The sequence below is a fragment of the Gopherus evgoodei genome, chromosome 11, assembly GCF_007399415.2.
Source record: "Gopherus evgoodei ecotype Sinaloan lineage chromosome 11, rGopEvg1_v1.p, whole genome shotgun sequence".
Classification (NCBI taxonomy): Eukaryota; Metazoa; Chordata; order Testudines; family Testudinidae; genus Gopherus; species Gopherus evgoodei.
In genome coordinates, this window is record NC_044332.1 from 79,926,215 (window position 1) to 79,944,534 (window position 18,320).

At 51.4% G+C, this 18,320-nt stretch overlaps 1 protein-coding gene across 1 annotated transcript in view; it reads left to right on the plus strand.

Moving 5' to 3' along the window:
* The first annotated feature begins 1,844 nt into the window (after nt 1-1,844).
* The window catches only part of LOC115659871 (dnaJ homolog subfamily B member 2-like), a 47,614-nt gene continuing 31,138 nt past the window's right edge, over nt 1,845-18,320 (plus strand). The window contains exons 1-3 of the mRNA XM_030580601.1: nt 1,845-2,795; nt 2,880-2,950; nt 6,867-7,182. Coding sequence (XP_030436461.1) covers nt 2,755-2,795; nt 2,880-2,950; nt 6,867-7,182 — 428 coding nt within the window. The 5' untranslated portion in view covers nt 1,845-2,754. The remainder of the gene's footprint in view (nt 2,796-2,879; nt 2,951-6,866; nt 7,183-18,320) is intronic.

The window sequence follows — 18,320 nt, forward strand, 5'->3', positions numbered from 1 at the left end:
GTAAAAGGCACAGGTAGCCCTGTAACCATGAAAGTGCTGATGGGTAAGGAGAAGAGGTAATTGTAATGTCCCGTTATGCCATCAGCTGTCCAGGATTTGCTATTAGAGACATACAGTATGAAACACCTGCTGCAAAACTAGAACTAGTGTCAATACTTTAAACCAGCGGCTCTCCAAATTCCAGACGACTGTCCCCCTTTCAGGGGGCTGATTTGTCTTGTGCACCCCCAAGTTTTACCTCACTTAAAAACAACTTGCTTAGAAAATCAGACATAAAAATACAGAAGTGTCACAGCGCACTATCACTGAAAAATGCTGGCTTTCTCATTTTTACCATATAGTTCTAAAATAAATCAGTTGGAATGTAACTCTTGTACTTACATTTCAGTGTATGGTATATAGAGCAGCATAAACAAGTCATTGTATGAAATGCTGGTTTGTGCTGACTTTGCTAGTGCTTTTTACATAGTCTGTTGTAAAACTAGGGCCAATATCTAAATGAGTTGCTGTGCTCCCTAGACCTTTGAGTACTCCCTGGGGAACACGTACCCTGGTTGAGAACCACGTCTTTAAACAAGGCTGTTGAAATAAAAATAATGTTGAAAATGAGGCGAGGGCTCAGAAAAGTGCTCCAAGGATGATCTGTGGTCTGGAAACCACACCTTACAGTGAGACAAAGGGCCCAGTCTATTCAGCTCACTGAAGGCGAGGTTGAGAGGTGACCTGATCGCGGTATATAAATACGTCCACAAGAAAATCATACGTGATACTTCAGGGCTCGTTCCTGTAGCAGGAAGAGGCATAACAAAATCCAGTGGCTTGGAGTTCAGTTAGCTACATTCAGATTTAAGAGCAAAATGTTGGCCAGCGAAGGTAGTCAGTCACTGGAGCAGCTTGCCAAGGGGCGTGGGAAATATTCCCTCATGGGGGGGCTTGAACCCAGGACTGGATGTGCTGACATTCCGCAGGAAGTTACTGGGCTCAATGCAGGAACTGTCCCTGGACTTTAGCAGCATCCGGAATACTAGCCACCCAGGACTGCTCCCTAGGGTGTGACAGGGCACACTAAAAATCATACTGAAAAGCTAATGGGTGTGGGGCAGGAGATGCCCAGGCCTGAGGAACAATAGGGGGCAGAGAGATAAGGCCAGCTGGAAACACTGCCATGGAGATGAGGGACAGTAGGAAAGGGGAGAGGGTGTCTGGCTGACACTGTAGCTGGGCCTGTCTGGCCTGAGCACGAGGCAGGAGGGATGGATTACTGAACTGTTCATTGGCCACACCCAAGTGTGCAGACGATTCCTTCTCTGTCCAAAGGGAAGGATGTGCCCTACCTGATCTCATCATACCATTCACCACCGGGCACCTGACCCCTCCTTGTCAATCGGCTCCACTCCTCCAGAGCACCGTTCCTGCCCTCTTGCTCTCCGTCCTCCCTGCTCCTCACCTGAGCCGCTGCAATCTTCTCTCAGACACACCCACCTTGCTAAATCTGCTCTCTGGAGTCTCCCCTGTCCAGACCTGATCTCCTCTCCCGTCCATCCAGGCTCTCTCCTCTCTTCAGCCCAGCTCTCCGCACTTTTCCTCCACAGTCAGTCCTCCCCCCAGTCCGACCCAGTCCTGCTCTCTGTGTAGCCCATGTCTCTTCGCTGCTTGGATCAGCTCTGATGTCTCATAAGGACATTCTCCCTCTGGATCCTGGAAGAACATTTTTCTTTCACTCCTGCCTTGTAGCTCATCCCCTTGCTGACCTGTTCCCTCCCCTTATGCTCCTGGCTAAGGGAACCTCCTGGGATCCAGCTGGGCCATTCGGGGCCTGGCCCTGACTGGAAGCTCCCTGCAGTTAGTTTGCCATCCTGTTTTTCAGTTGTATCCCTCAACTTGGGAGAAGGCTTCTGCGTCTCTTCCACCTCTGCCAAGTTCATCAATGGCAAATGCATCACAACAAAAAGGTAAGGCGGGGCCATCAGCTTCCATTCGTGGACACCTCTTCAGCACGGAGTCTACAGTTCCTGCTATTATTGTTGTTGATTGTTTATCCTGTGACAACACACATTATAGCACCATCGCGCTAGACTCCGCATGCACGTGACAGGAAAAAAGCTGTCCAAGGTAAGCACAGGAGGAGAGACAGCAGAGAAGATGAACAAACAGGAAGGAGGAGAGAGAACAGTTTGATATAATGAACAGCAGTCGAGCACACCAACTGCCCAAGCCCTTTGCAAGCCCCCCAGCGGAGGAGAGTTTACGGGGGGATTTGAAGAAGAAGTGCAATGCAACGGCCTGATAAATCTTCATGGGAAGCGGTCATGCATAAAAGGGCAGAATGAGAGAAGACCTGGAGGTGCTTGAGGGACATCTGGACTAGTAGAGAGAGCGAGGTGGGGGTCAATATGTCAATAATGTGCAAGAGTTGACAGATAGGGCAGGGCGAAGCTTTGAAAGGCCTCAGGCAAGGCCAAGCAGCCTGAAATTGATGTTGTAGAAAAATGAATTCGTCTGCCGGCTTCTGGAAAAGGACGAGGTGGCGGCAGTGGTCAGTGTGATGGGCCAGGCAATTGCTAGTAATTTGTGTTTCGGGCTGTGCCAGATGGGGGGGCCAATGGATGCAGCGAGCTGGGAGGACACAGCATCAGAACAGTATGAGGTTCGTGGAAGCAGCATTTTGAACAAACTTGCAGGGGCAAGATCGGGTCTCAAGTGGCAAGAATTCTCTGCACCATGAGGCACTAGGACTGTTTATTGAACTGAGCCATGTGCACTGACTTGCTTTGTAAAGATAACATCTGCCAATTGTGGGTGTGTGTTTGGGGGGAAATGTGTATCCTAACGGGTGCTGCCCCTCTTTTGCCTGGGTAACTCTGCTGTCTGTTTCCCAGGACCATGGCGAATAGGCAGGAGTGGGCAGATGTTGAAGGAGACGGGAAGCTGAAATCTGTTTGTGTTAATGGTAAGGAGCAAAGGCCAAGGTTTTCAAAAGCGACGGGTCATTTTGGGAACCTTGGTTGTTGGGTGCCAAACTTGAGACAGTTGAAAGGGAGCTGATTGTCAAAAAGAGCGCTGAACCCCTATTCCATGGAAATCAGGGACCCTTGAAGGGGTCTCAAGTTGGGCACCCAAGAACTTAGGTTTCTAAAAATCACTAGCCTTGTTTGAAACTCTCGGCTAAGGCTTGTAGGGCTGTTTAGTATGAGAGATGACAAAAAGACCTCCTGGAAGTCATCAGGCACACACGCATAGAAGACCTGGTTTCACAATCCTGATACTTCTAAAGTAAAAAGCAAACAAACAAAATCAAGCCTCACAACGCTAAAACAAACCCAACAACCCAAAAGGCCAACCATTCAGATCTTCTCTATGAACATTGTATAGAAGTAAAAGAGGATTCAGGCAAGAGGAAAGGTTACCCACAGTGCTCCATGTCACAGGGGAAATATTTGAAAAACAAAAACAAAAAATAAAAAACATTCCAGCAGGAAATTCAAAGTTAGTTACACTTAAGAAAACCCAAATATTGGAAAGGGTGAAAGTGCAGTTAAAATATGGAATTAACCTTGACTCTGCCCCCATCCTCCCACCTTCTGTCTGCTCCACTCCCTCAGAGTAAAGCAGATGTGTCAACCAGGACACACTATTTCTTTATCACGGGTAAGGACCATATTAAACCCCGGATACTCTGTGATGTAAGTCAAGAATACCTGGTGTATTACAAAGTGTAAGGCAGGAGATGGTGGCGTTGTTGCCTTGCTAAAGAAGGACAATTAGTGGCTGGTCTCTGGTCAAGTAGACGGCACATACAGAGTGGTGGGTGGGTAGGAAGGAACATGACAGTATGTGGCATATGGGACTGTGTAGTATGGGAGGTGGCTGATTCTGTTGATGAAGATGTACAGTGTGCAGGCCTATGGCTGTCATGGAGAGGGCTGGGCTTGTAAGGGCAGAGTTAAAGTGGTTTGGGAGCCTTCACCCTGCATGTCCAGATTTTCTGTAGCATGGCACGATTTAACATAGGTTTCCAATAAAAAATATTTATGTTAGCACTTAAGAATGAGAAGAGCTGAGGCTGAGCTTTCACCTTATCTCTGCCCTCCCTGAATTCCCAGGGCTGAGTTCTCAGTTCTAGCTGTGCAGCAATGCTAGTTTGTTGCATGCTACTTTGTTTCCTTGTGTACAAATAAACACATAGAAGGGGAGCCAAGCTGGCTGACGGGGTGTGTAAGCAGCACATTCTGAGTCTATCTGCCTGAATGCTTCCTGGATGGGTGTCTCCTTTCCCAAGGAGGGCAGGGCTCAGACCTCCGAACACAGTAGATAAAAAACATGATTAAAATATATTCTTCTTTCCAATTTAAGTCATGATTTTTTAAAAAACAATTTCACTCAGCTGTTCTGTTCACATGTTGCTAGGACATTACTTTCTTCCTGTTTCATAGTCTGAGATTGCTAAGTGGATGTTTTGGACTGGCTCTTTAATTAGTTTCCTAATTGTTACTAGGGTTTTAGATTTTTCCACAGAAATTTTTTTCTACTAAGAAGTTCACACCTGAAGTCCTCATCTATGCAAGAAATGACAGGGCCAGGGTCTCAACATCTGCACTTTGAGAGTAGCACAACTCAAACACTCGAAGTGCGTGGATGAGACAGTGGTGTAGGTCTGGGTTTATTAGGAAGAGGGAAACCTTTGGTGGGAGAAGTGGCCTATACACGAGGGATGAGCTCCCCTAGAACCAAAATGGAAGCAGACTGCTGGTGCATAAAATTTAAAAGATTGTAGAGGATTTTTTAAATTAAGGGCTGGGGGAAAGGCGACAGGTGCAGAAAACCATAGACACATCCCTTAGGGATGAATGTATTAAAGGCAGGACTCTATATCCTAATACACAGGAGAGGAAAGAAGTTGGTAATGTGCAGGCAGGGGAACAGTCAAATGTAGAAGAGTCCCATTTAAATACAACACATGAAGGCAAGCAACTAAATATTGACAAGGCGTCTAAGTGCTTATATACAAATGCTAGAAGTCTGCATACTAAGATGGGTGAGCTAGAGAGCCTAGCACTACATGATATTGATGTGATAGGCATTGCAGAAACCTGGTGGAATGAGGCTAATCGATGGGATATGGTAATACCAGAGTATAAGCGCACCTCCCTTCCCCCAGGGAGCGACTGCACCCCACTCTGCTCTCAGCTCCCTGGCTTTATAGACGCCCTGCCTGTTTCCACACAGAAGAGCTTCCCCCAATTAGGGCTTCCCTCTCAGTTTAATTCTCCCAGCCTTCAACCTAAGACAGTGGTCCCTAATCTTTTTCGTCTGGCAGGCGCCAGATGACGAGCCACCGCAGACTGTGGCCGGCAGATGAGCATCCACCGAAATGCCACCGAGAAGCAGCAATGTCAATAGGCATCGACGCCGAAACGCTGCCGACAAGCAGTGTCATCCAGAGGCGTCGCTGCTGAATGACGCCGCTTGTCGGTGGCATTTCGGCGGATGCTCGTCCGCCGGCCAGTATGCGGGCGCACATAGGTGCCCCGGTGGGCACCGCGTTGGGGACCACTGGCCTAATAGGTGAATTGGTCCATCCGTCCTCTGCTAACCCCTTCAGGGCAAGTGTGGGGTGAACAGCCTGTCACACTACCAGGAGGGACAGTGCGAGGTTTTTAAATCATGTGATTGAAGTCAATGACTGAAATCACTCCAGCCTGTATCCTAGGCTGTAGTGTCCTCAGCTCTAGAGCTGAGCCCTCGAACCCAGCTGCCAGTGCCAAAGGGCCCGTGCATTCAGCCACTGCTCACTGAGTCTCTTGGACCCAGACTCTGCACACACTGCCATAAGGTCACTGCTGCTGAGCGAAGGCCCAGCTGTGCGGCGAGCCTGGGTGCTGGGTGGTTCCCAGCAGAGGATGCAGTGGTGCCACTGCTCGCAATTCCCACCCCGCCTCCCCCCGGCCCGCCAAGTGGCAGGATTTGGCCTTGAGCCCAATCTTGCGATGGCACAAGATGTGCCAGCCCTCTGGCAAATAGCCCTCTTGTTAGCTGCCTGCCCCACCAGCAGCCTCCTGGAGCAAAGCAGCCAATGACAGCTGCTCCAGGAAGAGCTCTCTCTCCCCCAGCCCTCTCCCTTCAGTAACCCAAGGGCTTTCTCGTGGTGAGAAGAGGGGAGCAGCTCCACTCCCTCCTCCCCTCCTGTGAGCAACAGGGACGGGATGCGCCTCTGCTCCCTCCTCCCCTCCACACTTGGCCTGGGAAGGGGTGATGAGACCCCGGGACTGCCCCAACTTGGGAGACCCTGTGGCAGCCTCCATGCCTGGGGCTGGGGAGGTGAAGAACCAGAGGAGCAGCAGAGGTGAGGTTGGAGGGCTGAACTGAGGGAGCTGCAGAACAGATGGGGAGGGTGGGGGCTAGGGGACAGGCAGAACTTACATGGGGGCAGAACTGATGCAGGGACTGGGGGGAGAATTGTTTGGATGTTGGGGGCAGAATTAATTGCGGGACAGGGGACAGGCAGCTGTGGGGGTGAGATGTGATGGGTGCCATCCATTTGGGAGAGTGGTTAACAGTAACCATAAGCCTGCACGTTGGGGCTGGCCAGGGGGAGTTCAACGGACAGACTAAAAAACAATATCATCTTTTAAAAACAGAACCAGCTTTGGGGGCCCAATCTCATGATTTTGGGGGCCTGACTCGTGATTTGGATCTCTGGTGGTTGGCAGTCCTGGGGATGGGGCATTTCAAGCTGGGCCTCTGGTTACTGTGCTAGACACTTTTCTTGTGGGGGGCTGAGCCCAGGCTCATGGCTGCTGATCTATAGCAGGAGAGGTGCCTGAGTTGTCTCTTCTGTGAATACTGATGAGGGTCAATTCTTGCAGGGGTGGCTGTTGACAAGACATACAAAAGAGCAGCAGGCACTGAATCTCATGCTGGGCCTAGGGACCCTCGCCCTGGGCCTCACACATCTCGTCAGAGGCAAAAGAAGCCACACCCCAGAACCAGATACAAGTCAGCCTCTGGTGACAAGCTGCTGGCTGGGAAAAGCAGGTCACAAGCCAGGCGAAGCTTACCACAGGAGGGAAGCAGCATACCACCAGCCAAGGGAACCGCAGCACCGGCCAGGGAGAGCAAATCACAGGCTGAAAGGAGCACACTGAGGACTGGGGAGAGTGCTCCGCAGGCCAGAGAGAGCAGGTATGAGCCATATCTGGGAGCTGAGATGCATGCCGGAAGGAGTGAATTGCATGCTGGGAGGAAAGAGTTGCGTGCCAAACTCCAGTTAGCTCCCAGATACAAGGGGTTACCAGATGGGAGGAACCAGTCGCATGACAGATGCCACAGAGCAGAGGTCGGGCGGCTAGAGTCGGCTGCTGGGTGTGTGGAGCTGGATCCCGGGTGGAATGAACTACCTGATGATTGGAAGAGTCTCCCACAAAGTGGACGATGGTTGCTACTGGGTGGAATGAATTGGCAGCCAGATACAAGTCAGGTCCCGGCTGGGACGGAGAAGAGGTTGCAGGACCAATACTTTGGGACAGCATGTCTAACGCGCATGACGCTTCTGGTGGGAGATAGTCCACTGCCAAGTGTAACAAGGACATTCCCAAGAGGAACAAATCATCTGCTAGATGGAAAGAGACAAGTCCTGGGGGAAACCATACATTTGCCTAGGTGGCCAAGCCAACCCCTGGGCAGGCCAGGCCAGCTCCAGGGTCAGGCAGGCCAGCTCCAGTGTCATACAACTCCACCCTTGGGCAAAAGCAGCTGGCTCCAGGGTGGAACGAGATGGATATGGGATGGGATGAATAAGTTGCCCAGTGGAACAAGCCAGCTCTTGGATGCAATCAGTCAGCTCCAGAGTGGGGTGAATCAGCTGCCCTGCAAAATGAGTCCACTCCCAGATATAATCAGTCAGTCCCGGGGTGGAACAAGCCAGCTCCCAGACAGAAGCAGTCCTGATGTTTCGTCCTCTGATTCCAGCTGTTCCCATAACCAGCTTCACCCCAGGGAAGGGAGAATGCTGTGAATGCTGGGACCCACTGGGAAAGAGGTTTCCTAGGGGCATTGGCCTGTGGGCAAGCCGCTGTTCAATAAAGGACAGGACCAGGGCTCTCCGTCTGTCTTTATCATTCACTGAGAAGTCAGGCGCTGAGGAGCTGCTTAGGCAGGGACAGGAGCAGAGTTCCCAGGGCCTTTCTGGCCTCCAGAGGCCCAGTGATGTCCTGGGCATTAGCATGCTTAGGCACTGGCACATGGTTCAGCTGCATATTCATACCATGCACCTGTTGTGGACACTACAGACAGGAGGATGTGGTCCTGCTCGCTGCTCACACACTAAGGTGACAGGGGCGTATAAGAGCCCAGAGAGCCCCTGGCTCCTCTGGTGCTGTCAGGAGGTTGCAGCCCCCACTGCTGTGGCTCAGGGCTCTGGTTTGGCTCTCTTTGAGGGGTGCCCAGGGAAGAGAAAGGGAGGCGCGTGCACAAGGCAGCCGGGGAAGGAGAGAGGGAGACATTACTTTGAGCCACGATTACAGTAAAACTCAGTGTTACGAACACTTCGGGAGTAGAGGTTGTTCCTAACTCTGAACAAAAAGTCAGGGCTGTTCTTTCCAAAGTTTACAACTGAAAACTGACTTAATACAGCTTTGAAACTTTACTGTGCAGATGAAAAATGCTGCTTTGAACCATCTTATTTTAAATGAAACAAGCACAGAAACAGTTTCCTTACCTTGTCAAATCTCTTTTTAACGGATCCTTCATTTTTTTAGTTGTATACATTTAACACAGCACTGTACTGTATTTGCCTTTTTTGTGTGTGTCTCTGCTGCCACCCGAGCCCGTTCTTCCGGTTCCAAATGAGGAGTGTGCTTGGCCAGTTTGTAACTCTGGGGTTCCTAACTCTGAGGTTCTACTGTTGATGAGAACTGGTTCTAGATGGATTAGCCCTGAAGCTCTGTACACGCTCCCCTGCTCCCCACACCCACTGCCTTTAAATAGCCACAGGCAGGTGGCTTCTGGCCTGGCAGGCTTTGGGGATAAAGAGGGCACACAGCTTCCTTTGGCATAGGGTATGACCTGAATGCCAAGTTGGCTGGTGTGAGCATCAGTGTGGGGACATTCTGTGGGAAACTCTTCAGGAAACAGTGGATCTGAGGGCACTGGACAGGAGAGGAGGCTGGTTCCTTTCCTGGGTGTCTCTGTCCTGGGTTATAAATCTGAGGAAGGCAATAAGAACTGAATCCTGAAATGACTGGGGAGGTGAAGGAGTTCTCTGCAGATCAGACTGGTGTTTTGTGTGTTCTTTGTATAAGTAAACAGCCAAGAGGCAGGTCAAGATGAGCTGGGCTGAAAGCCTCCATGGGGATCTTAGGGGAGGAGGCACTGAAGCAGGGGCCACAGGGCAAAGTGCAGGTGATGGGGTGACTGACAGATCTGAGATGAGGGTGGAGGGGAGGAAATGTTCCAGGGAGACGCAAAGGTTATGGATGCTGGAAGCCAATGGATTGTCTGAGCCAAGGAATGAAGCAGGGCAGAGGAAGTTGTGTCTAAGCATGTTCCTCCCACCCAAAATAAGCGTTTCTATCAGCAAGACACATCTGTCATATTTCTAGGGGGCTTCACAGCTGTTAGCTAAGCACCAGGAAATGTCAGCATTTATCTGAAGAACAATGAGCTGTAGCTCTGTTGACCTGGTCGATCTAGACAGTAATGGCAGCTAAGGATGTGGCATTCAAGGCATTGGACAGTCTGTACAGCTGAGTATAATCCGTGTAAGAGTTAGCAACAGGCAGAGCAGAGAGAAGGGGGAAAGAACTGAGCTGTGTGGTGCACCCCACGGAGGGGGAGTGTGACGGGGCACTCACCCAGCTGAAAGGAGGCACTGACAAAGTATGACTCAGCAACCCCCTTTTCCTGGCTCCTGGCGTCCCCTGTACATTGTTGGCCTTATGCGGTGGGTCTTCAGTGGCTCAGCCTTCCAGCTAGGTCACGCAGTCAATAGACGAATGAACGAACCCTTTCTGGGGTGACAAAGCTCAACAAAAGGTTGGCTCTCACCAGAGACTTCAGCCCAATCTCTGGGCCGGCTTGAATTCCAGCCCCTTTCTCAGTCTTTTAGTAGAGAGTCTTGTCCCCTTTTCAGGACTGAGGCCACTTCCCCACCGGCTAGTGAGGGGGTCCCAGGCCCACCCACTTCTCCAGGTCCCAACACAGGAACCCTGTAAGCAGCAGCCACATGCTGCTGCCTTTAATAGTTGCTGCCACATTTCCTGGGCCTTGTCCCACCTGGTCTCTCTACCTATCTTACGGCTAGAGCTCTAGCTCTGAGCTGAGGTTTAGCTAATGCAGACTATGATGCTCCTGTAGCCAGAACATACCCCCAGCCAGAAACTGAGCACCTCACCCCTGCAGTGCCTTTTATCTGAGCCTGTTGGGCTCTGATTAGCTGCTTCTAGGCAGCCTCTCTAGGCAGGCCTGGAGGACCTCCTCTGCTACTCCATCCTGGGGCGCAGTGTGGTGGGACCACAGGGCTCCCAGCATGAAGGTCTGGTGCACCCCGTGACAAGGAATCTCGGGGGAAAGGCAAGCTGGGGTTCGTTATTCACTACAGAGGTGCTGCGGTTAGCAGGCCCGGCTGGCTGAAGTTTTGCACTGGGAGCAGAGAAAGAGGAGGCAGAAGCCTTCTTCAGCAGGAAGAGACAGGTTGCTAAGTATGGGACAGAAGCTGGCTCTGTGCTATGCACTGAACAAAGTGCAGACTGAGAACAGGCCAGCCAGAGAGGTGACTGCAAAGAGGAGGGAGATCTACTTTCCAAGGAAGGGAAGGGCAGAAGTAGGGGGAGGCTAGAGGTGTGGAGGGCCATGGGGAGGCATCTCTAAAAGAGGCTGGACAATGGCAGATTTGAGGGGGTCGGAGGAGGAATAAAGGAAGGACAGTGACCATGGTGCCAGCAGGCCCCAAGGGTAGTGAGGCAGCAGGGGTCACTCTGGAGGAGGGGACAGTGGCAGTGCTCTCACGCTCTGCCCCCCTCAGGTACCTGAATGAGACGTGGAGAGCACAGCTGCTCAGACTATGACTGTGCCTGTCTGAGGCCCAGGGGGCTCTTTGCCCCAGCTCCCCATGGAGGGGTTTGAATACGTCCGCAGACTCCGCTAGTCTTTTTCTTGACTAGGGGGAAGAGAAAGTGGAGGCACCTGCCCAACATCTGTTCATGTGACAGTCAAGTGAGAGGTCACTCCCAGTGACCTGTGAGGAAATAATTCACAGTGACACTTATATCATCACACCTGGGCCTCCGAGCTCGCACTCCCCTGCCGTTGACACGTCTCAGCTATTGTTGCCGGCTCATCTCTGCATTGTGTACACACAGGTCACAATTTTAAAGTTTTCATCACAGCCATCACTAGAGACTTAATTCTTGTCAAAGACCAGTCAGGTTCTGGAGCCAAGTCTGAGAGAGGTGCTGCTGTGTTGTACCAACACACTCTGGCTCAATCCAAGGATCGAAGAGAGGAGCCGGCAGAGGGGCCGGGAACGAGTGGCATCAGTAGGGTGCCTGGTGGAAGATGGGGCGAGGGGGGGGGAGAAAGGCGGGTGAATGTTACAGTGGAAGGGCACGAAGGAGGTGGTGGATGGAGGAGCTTGGGAAAAGGGGAGGTCTTTGGAGGGCCGCGAGGGCACTGATATGAAGAGGAGGAGGACAGGAACCGCTGTGCCAGCCAGATCTATGCAGTCCAGGCTCCAAGTCCTGTCTCGGACAGTGGCTAATACCAGCTGCTTCAGAGACACCTAATGGCCAGTTGTGGTACAAGATGCCCACTGTCATCAGATGTCACCGGTGCGGTGTTCTGCTCTGTTCAATGCTGATAACAGTCGGCTGCGTGCGTGTGGTTCTCTCTGTGTGCTGCCCCAGTTCTGCAGATCGCTGGCACAGCAGATCTCGAGGGAGCCGCCCAATGACCACAGACTCCAATAAGGTACGAAGGCACCCGGCCAGGTTTATTGCCAAACGAAACACAGTCTCTAGCTCCCCGGATCAGATGTCTACAGTTCTGCTAGTACATACATGCTCCCTGGCAATGGACTGACTCAGTCAGTGGCAGGATTTACCACTGCCTCCTAGGCCAGACAAAGACATCCACTCAGGGACGCATTCTTATACACGAGTACAAACAAGTTACACGTTACTCCTGACGTGTTGAGGTGCAGCCCCTCCATGCAGTAAGGTGCCGCCTCTCACCTTGTACATACTGGTTTGAACAAAACAGCTCTAGCCACCCTATTACCCTTTTGCCTGTCTTTAGGATGGGTCAGCCTGTTCCTTGTTATGTGTGGAATGTGCCAGTATCAGAGTGTTCTTGGTGCCATGCTGGCACATGTTTATATCTCTAGTGACCAGTACCTCTTAGGTATGTGTAGTTTTGCAACATCAGCCCTTTCCTTACCAGCTTCTGTGAGCAGGGCCTGCCTCTGGCTCACAGCTTCACTTTGCTTTATGTTAGCAAAGTCTTGATCATGACTTTAGTTCAGGCTTTAGGTCTAATACCGGGTCTTTGATATAAGGGTTTATGTTTCAGGGCCTCATCTTACTACACCCACATAGAGGAAGTTTCTGCCTGACCCCACCCATCACTTGGTGCTTGGCTTATGTTCTGATGCAGGGCAGTTGATATCACTCTTGTTTTAACCCTATCTGCATGTAGCCATTGATGTTCTCATTATCCAGATAAATGTCTAATCCTTTTTGAATCCTACTTAAGCCTTTGTTGTGGCAGTGAGGTTAGTTGGGCAGAAGACAGTTGTGGTTTTTATTTTTGACTGTCATCTTTTATGGCCATGGCAATTTACTATTGAGGAAGCAGAAGCTGAGCAAGGTAGATCTTGCCAGAGATGCATGTTTATTATCTAAGAATATGTACTAGTTTATGACATGCATTTCTAATGTACCCTTCACGCTGGAATCTGGATAGACACCCAATATATTAAGTAAACATCAGATTTCCCTAAAGTCCAATTTGCAATTGCACATATAATTTCCCCTAAAAGAAAGTGCGTCCCCTGAAGTCTCACTTCAAGGTGAATGTAAGGATATGGGCCCAGTGGGGAAGTGAACTCGGGGTCCCCATAGTAGGGCCCAGTGTGCCAGTCATGTGGAAAGGCTGGAATGGGCAGAAAGGCAGCTGGATGGGCAGGAAGCACAGAGCTGAGACAGCTGGAGTTGTAGGCCAGTCCCAGTGAGAACATGCAGCCGCTCCCTCAGTCTGCACCACAGTCAGGACTGAACAGACTCTTCTGCACTCACCTGAGGAAGGAAGGAAGGGTTCCTCCAGCTCCAATACCTCCCCAGGAGCCTAGGCCTGGGTGATCAAAGTAGCTCTTGCAATGACTTGTGAGCGGCCCGCAAAATTCAAACTCTACTTCCTATAACTTATTTGGAGGTGTTAAGGAGAGAAAGGACCATCATGATCATCCAGTCTGAAATCCTGCATAACACAGGCCAGAGAGTCTCTCCTGCAATTTCTGCATCGAGCCCTTTAACTTCTTGGTGAGCCTTAGCAGATCTCTAGTCTTTATTTAAAGACTTCTGGGGATGAAGAATCCACCATGTCCCTAAGCAGATTATTCTAAAGCTTAATAACCCTCAGTATTAAACATGTTCACCTTCTAGTTTACATTGTTCTAGCTTCAGCATCGAAGCACTGGATCTTTGCTGCTAGATTAAAGAGCCAATTACTGTACGAAATCTCTCCCCAGGTAGGTTGCTTATAGGCCATGTTCAATTCAGCTCTGAACCGTCTCTTGGATAAAGTAAATAAGTTTAGTTAGTCTCTTTCACTGCAAGGCACGTTCTTCAGACAGATCATTCCTGTAGCTCTTTTCCAAACTTTCTAATTTGTCAACAACCTTTGTGAAGCGTAGACACCAGAACCAAATACAGTATCTGGTAACAGTCTCACTAATGCTGTAGATAGACTTACTACCATCTCCCTGCTCCTACGTGGGGATGGGCTCCGGTTTACACATCCAAGGATCACATATTCCCTCTTAGCTACAGACTTGCACTGGCACTCATGTTCAGTTGGTTATCATAGAATATCAGGATTGGAAGGGACCTCAGGAGGTCATCTAGTCCAACCCCCTGCTCAAGGCAGGACCAATCCCCAGATAGATTTTTGCCCCAAATCCCTAAATGGCCCCCTCAAAGATTGAACTCACTTGGGTTTAGCAGGCCAATGCTCAAACCACTGACCTGTAAATCCTTTTCAGTCAATGCCTTCCAAGATATTGTCTCCCATCTTATAACTTCCTGTCGCAATGGTTAAGCACTGGAATAAATTGCCTAGGGAGGTTGTGGAATCTCCATCGCTGGAGATTTTTAAGAGCCGGTTAGACAACACCTGTCAGGAATGGTCTAGATAATACTTAGTCCTGCCACGAGTGCAGGGACTGGACTAGAGACCTCACGAGGTCCCTTCCAGTCCTATGACTCTGTAAGTCCGACCTACATTCTGTGTTGAAGTACACTTTGTTCAAATGAACCTACCTTATTAAACAATCCAGATCAGTCTGCATAGTTGACCTGTCCCCATAATTATTCACCACTCCACTAATTGTTGTACTATCTTCAAATTTTACCAGCAGTGACTTAATATTTTCTGCCAGATCACTGATGCTGAAGAGCACTGGGCCAAGAACCAGTCACTGAAAATTCCCCTTAGAAACATATCCACTATAGGGTGATCTCCCATTTGCAATTACTTTTAGTGATTTATCAGAACTTCGACACACACACATACAAACACACTTTCTCACTCTCCCCTTAGTCCTTTCTTTCTGCGTGTTGTTTTCTCCCACTCTGGATACCTTCAATACCTACTTTCTTCTCTCAGCTTTGCCACTTCCTTCCCCTCCCCCAGGCTGAATTCACCTTGTCTTTTTTTAAAATCATCCCCGATCCCCCCCACCCATCTCTTCCTCCTCCCCCTTTTGTTCCCCCCTCCTTTTTCCACTGCCTGTTCCACACTAACACACCCAGCGACCCAAGCCCTCACCACCTGCCTAACCCACCCTCTGCTGTATCCACACTTACTCGCTGCCCCCTCCATTCACACCCACCGCTGACTGCATCTACCCACCCACTGTCGCGCTCCCTCGGTCGCGCTCCCTCGGTACACACAGGCACCACCACTCCCCCCACACTCTGGGCTTGGCTTTGCTGACAGAGCGGTGTGGGTTTACTGCAGGGTCACTAACATGGTTTGGTTTGCGGTGGGAGTGCTAACACGTGTGGTCTTAGTTATCCTGCAGTAAAACCACAGTGGAGACGCGGTGCAGCAAACCAGCCCCAGGCCGGGGCAGAGTGCTGGCCTCGCCTAGCTACCTCCAGGGGTTGTTATCTCACTGGAGAACACACACACCCTCTCAGACGGTGGAGGCAAAGCCTGGGCCCCGGCTCCCATACACACATCTCCCCTTGCCTGCTCCACCCAGCCCCCACCCCCTCGCTCCCCTACCATACCCCTCCCCCAGGCCCTGCCGCCCCACCTGTCCTCAGACTCTCCCCTTGCCTGCCCCACCCAGCCCCCACCCCCTCACTCCCCTGCCATACCCCTCCGCACTGCCCCCTCCCTCAGCCCCTCCCACCCCACCTCTCCTCAGGCTCTCCCCTTGCCTGCCCCACCCCCTCACTCCCCTGCCATACCCCTCCCCCAGGCCCTGCCGCCCCACCTGTCCTCAGACTCTCCCCTTGCCTGCCCCCCCCAGCCCCCACCCCCTCACTCCCCTGCCATACCCCTCCCCCACTGCCCCCTCCCTCAGCCCCTCCCACCCCACCTCTCCTCAGACTCTCCCCTTGCCTGCTCCACCCAGCCCCCACCCCCTCGCTCCCCTGCCATACCCCTCCCCCACTGCCCCCTCCCTCAGCCCCTCCCACCCCACCTCTCCTCAGGCTCTCCCTGGGCCCCCCGCCCCCATCCTGTGGGCCTGGCCAGGCCCCTCTCCAAAGCCCCCTTGGGTCCCCCACAGAAGCACTGTGTGTGGGGAGGGGCAGTGTCCCCCCAGCAGACCAGGGCTGCAGCAGCACCGCTGCCCCCGCTGCAGGGGGCGCCGCTCCGCCAGGCCGCGGCTCCAGGGAGCGACGGGAGGGGCAGTGCTAGGCCAGGTGGCGCTCTACCCACATCTCTATGGTCATGGGAGGGGTGGAGATGGCGCTCTAGGCAGGGTCTCTATGCTCCGGCTGGTTGCTAGGAGGGGCGGTTGCTAGGTGGGGCAGAGTCAGGCCTGTGGGTCAGACAGTCTAAGGCAAACTTCCCATGGGGGGCAGGGGCAGGGCCATAGGGTCACACAGCTGCCACCATGCAGGACTCCAGGGTCCTTTGTCCCTGCCTGACCCCGGGCAGCTCTCTGCCCGCTGCTGGTGCCGCAAGGACAGAGCGTCCGCAGGGAGCTATTCCCGCACTGGTGTTGGGCTTTAAACGTGCACTCTGCCTTACTGCAAATTGCATCGCAGGTGCAGAGAATCCACCAGCCCCGTTACTTGGGAAGCTGGGCCCATAGGTAATCCCTCTCCTTAAAACAGTGGCTCTCAAACTGTCTTACTGGTGACCCCTTTCACACAGCAAGCCTCTGAGTGCGACCACCCCTTATACTTTAAAAACACTTGTATATATTTAAAACCATTATAAATGCTGGAGGCAAAGCAGGGTTTGAGGTGGAAGCGGACGGCTTGTGACCCCCCATGTAATATCCTCACAAACCCCAGAGGGGTCCCAACCCCCAGTTTGAGATCATTGTCTTAAAACATGTGCATCTCATTTGCAGCTGGAATTTACCTAGCTTCAGTTTTAAGCCATGAGATCTGGTTCTGCTGTTGGCTCTTCAGCAGTGTAGCAGACCTCTACAGCAGAGGCCTTCTCCCTGTATGGTTATCTATAGACTAGTATCAAGCCAAAAAAAGTTGAGTGGCTGATCAAAATGATTGAGTTCTTTAGTCTCTCCCTAGAAAGTTGGTTCCCCAGATCTCAGCTCGTTCTTCGGGCTCTTTCTGAACCCTTTCCCCCCTTTTCAACAACCTTTTAAGTGTTGACACCAGAATGGACCCAACTGTGAGGTTCAGATACTGCATTAGTGGGGGCTGTAGAAATACCTAGATAGATTTTTCAAGAGCAGTGAATCTCAAGCTTTTCCATTTGGGACCCACAAGATCCCATTCCTATTTAGCAATATGGATAGGGCAGGGTGATATCATTCCCTCCTGATCCCACCCCCCTTTGCGACCCTCCCACAGCTGGAGATTCCTGTCTCTAGGCCCCTGCCACGGTAAACAGGAGTCACTCATTGCCAGCTCAGACAAGAGGGACCTGCTGGCCCAGGGCTAAATCACATGCAGAGGTGTAGAGATGTCACTTCCACATTTTCAAACAGAAAAAGCTCCTTGGTGTCACTTCTGGTTATGCTGCCTAGACTCTGTGCGCTGCTCCCAAGTGGGGCAGCTCAGACTGTAGGATGGGGAATCAAGCAGCAAAAGACAGCAGGATTCTTCCCCTTCTTCAGCTTTTTTTTTTTTCCAATCTTTAAGGTGCCCAAGCTGTGCGAAGTAGCCCTGGGCTTCCGATTATTTATTTGTATTGCCAGAGAGCAGCCCCACTGTGGCCTAGGACCCTCCTTGCATTTTGTTCTTGCCTGAGTCCCTGTATGTGAAAGCTCAGAAGAGAGGCCGAGCTGAAGCCCACCCCTGTACTGCTTTCGAGCATTTCACATTCTCTGCCCAGACTTGCTTGGGCTCCATCTGAGAAAGTGTTACCTAGTGGTGAGAGCAGCTCCCAGCCTGGGTCGTTATTACATTTTCCATGTGGAAAAGAGCAGGCTCCTCCTCTCAGCTCTGTTTTATGAGCTTGACAAGAGCTGCAGAATGTGATCTGGCTTTGGGACGCCTCATGAGGTCTGCAGGAACAGAGATTTTCTCCTTTGGGGGCACAAACACGTGGCACTCAGTAAAAAGGCAAAGAACAGCAAAATCCCTGGACTCTTTTCTTTTAAAGTATTAATGTCAAAAGAGTTTCAGTGGGGTCTGGCCAATACCCCTCTGAATATGACTTTCCTGATGGGGTAGAATTTTTAAGGGAAGAGCCCCCGGTATTAAGAAGTCTGACATGAACTTTTGAGGGATTCATCCAGCCCTGTGGTGTATAGTTGCCCTCACTCTCACCCCAATTCCACCCCGTTTGCTAGTAATAGAAGGTCTTTGTTCAGGGACCTGGCTGGTCTAGGACATGGCCCCTTCGCTCTTGGGTGCCATGACCTGACAAATGGTAATGGGTGGAGATCACAAGCA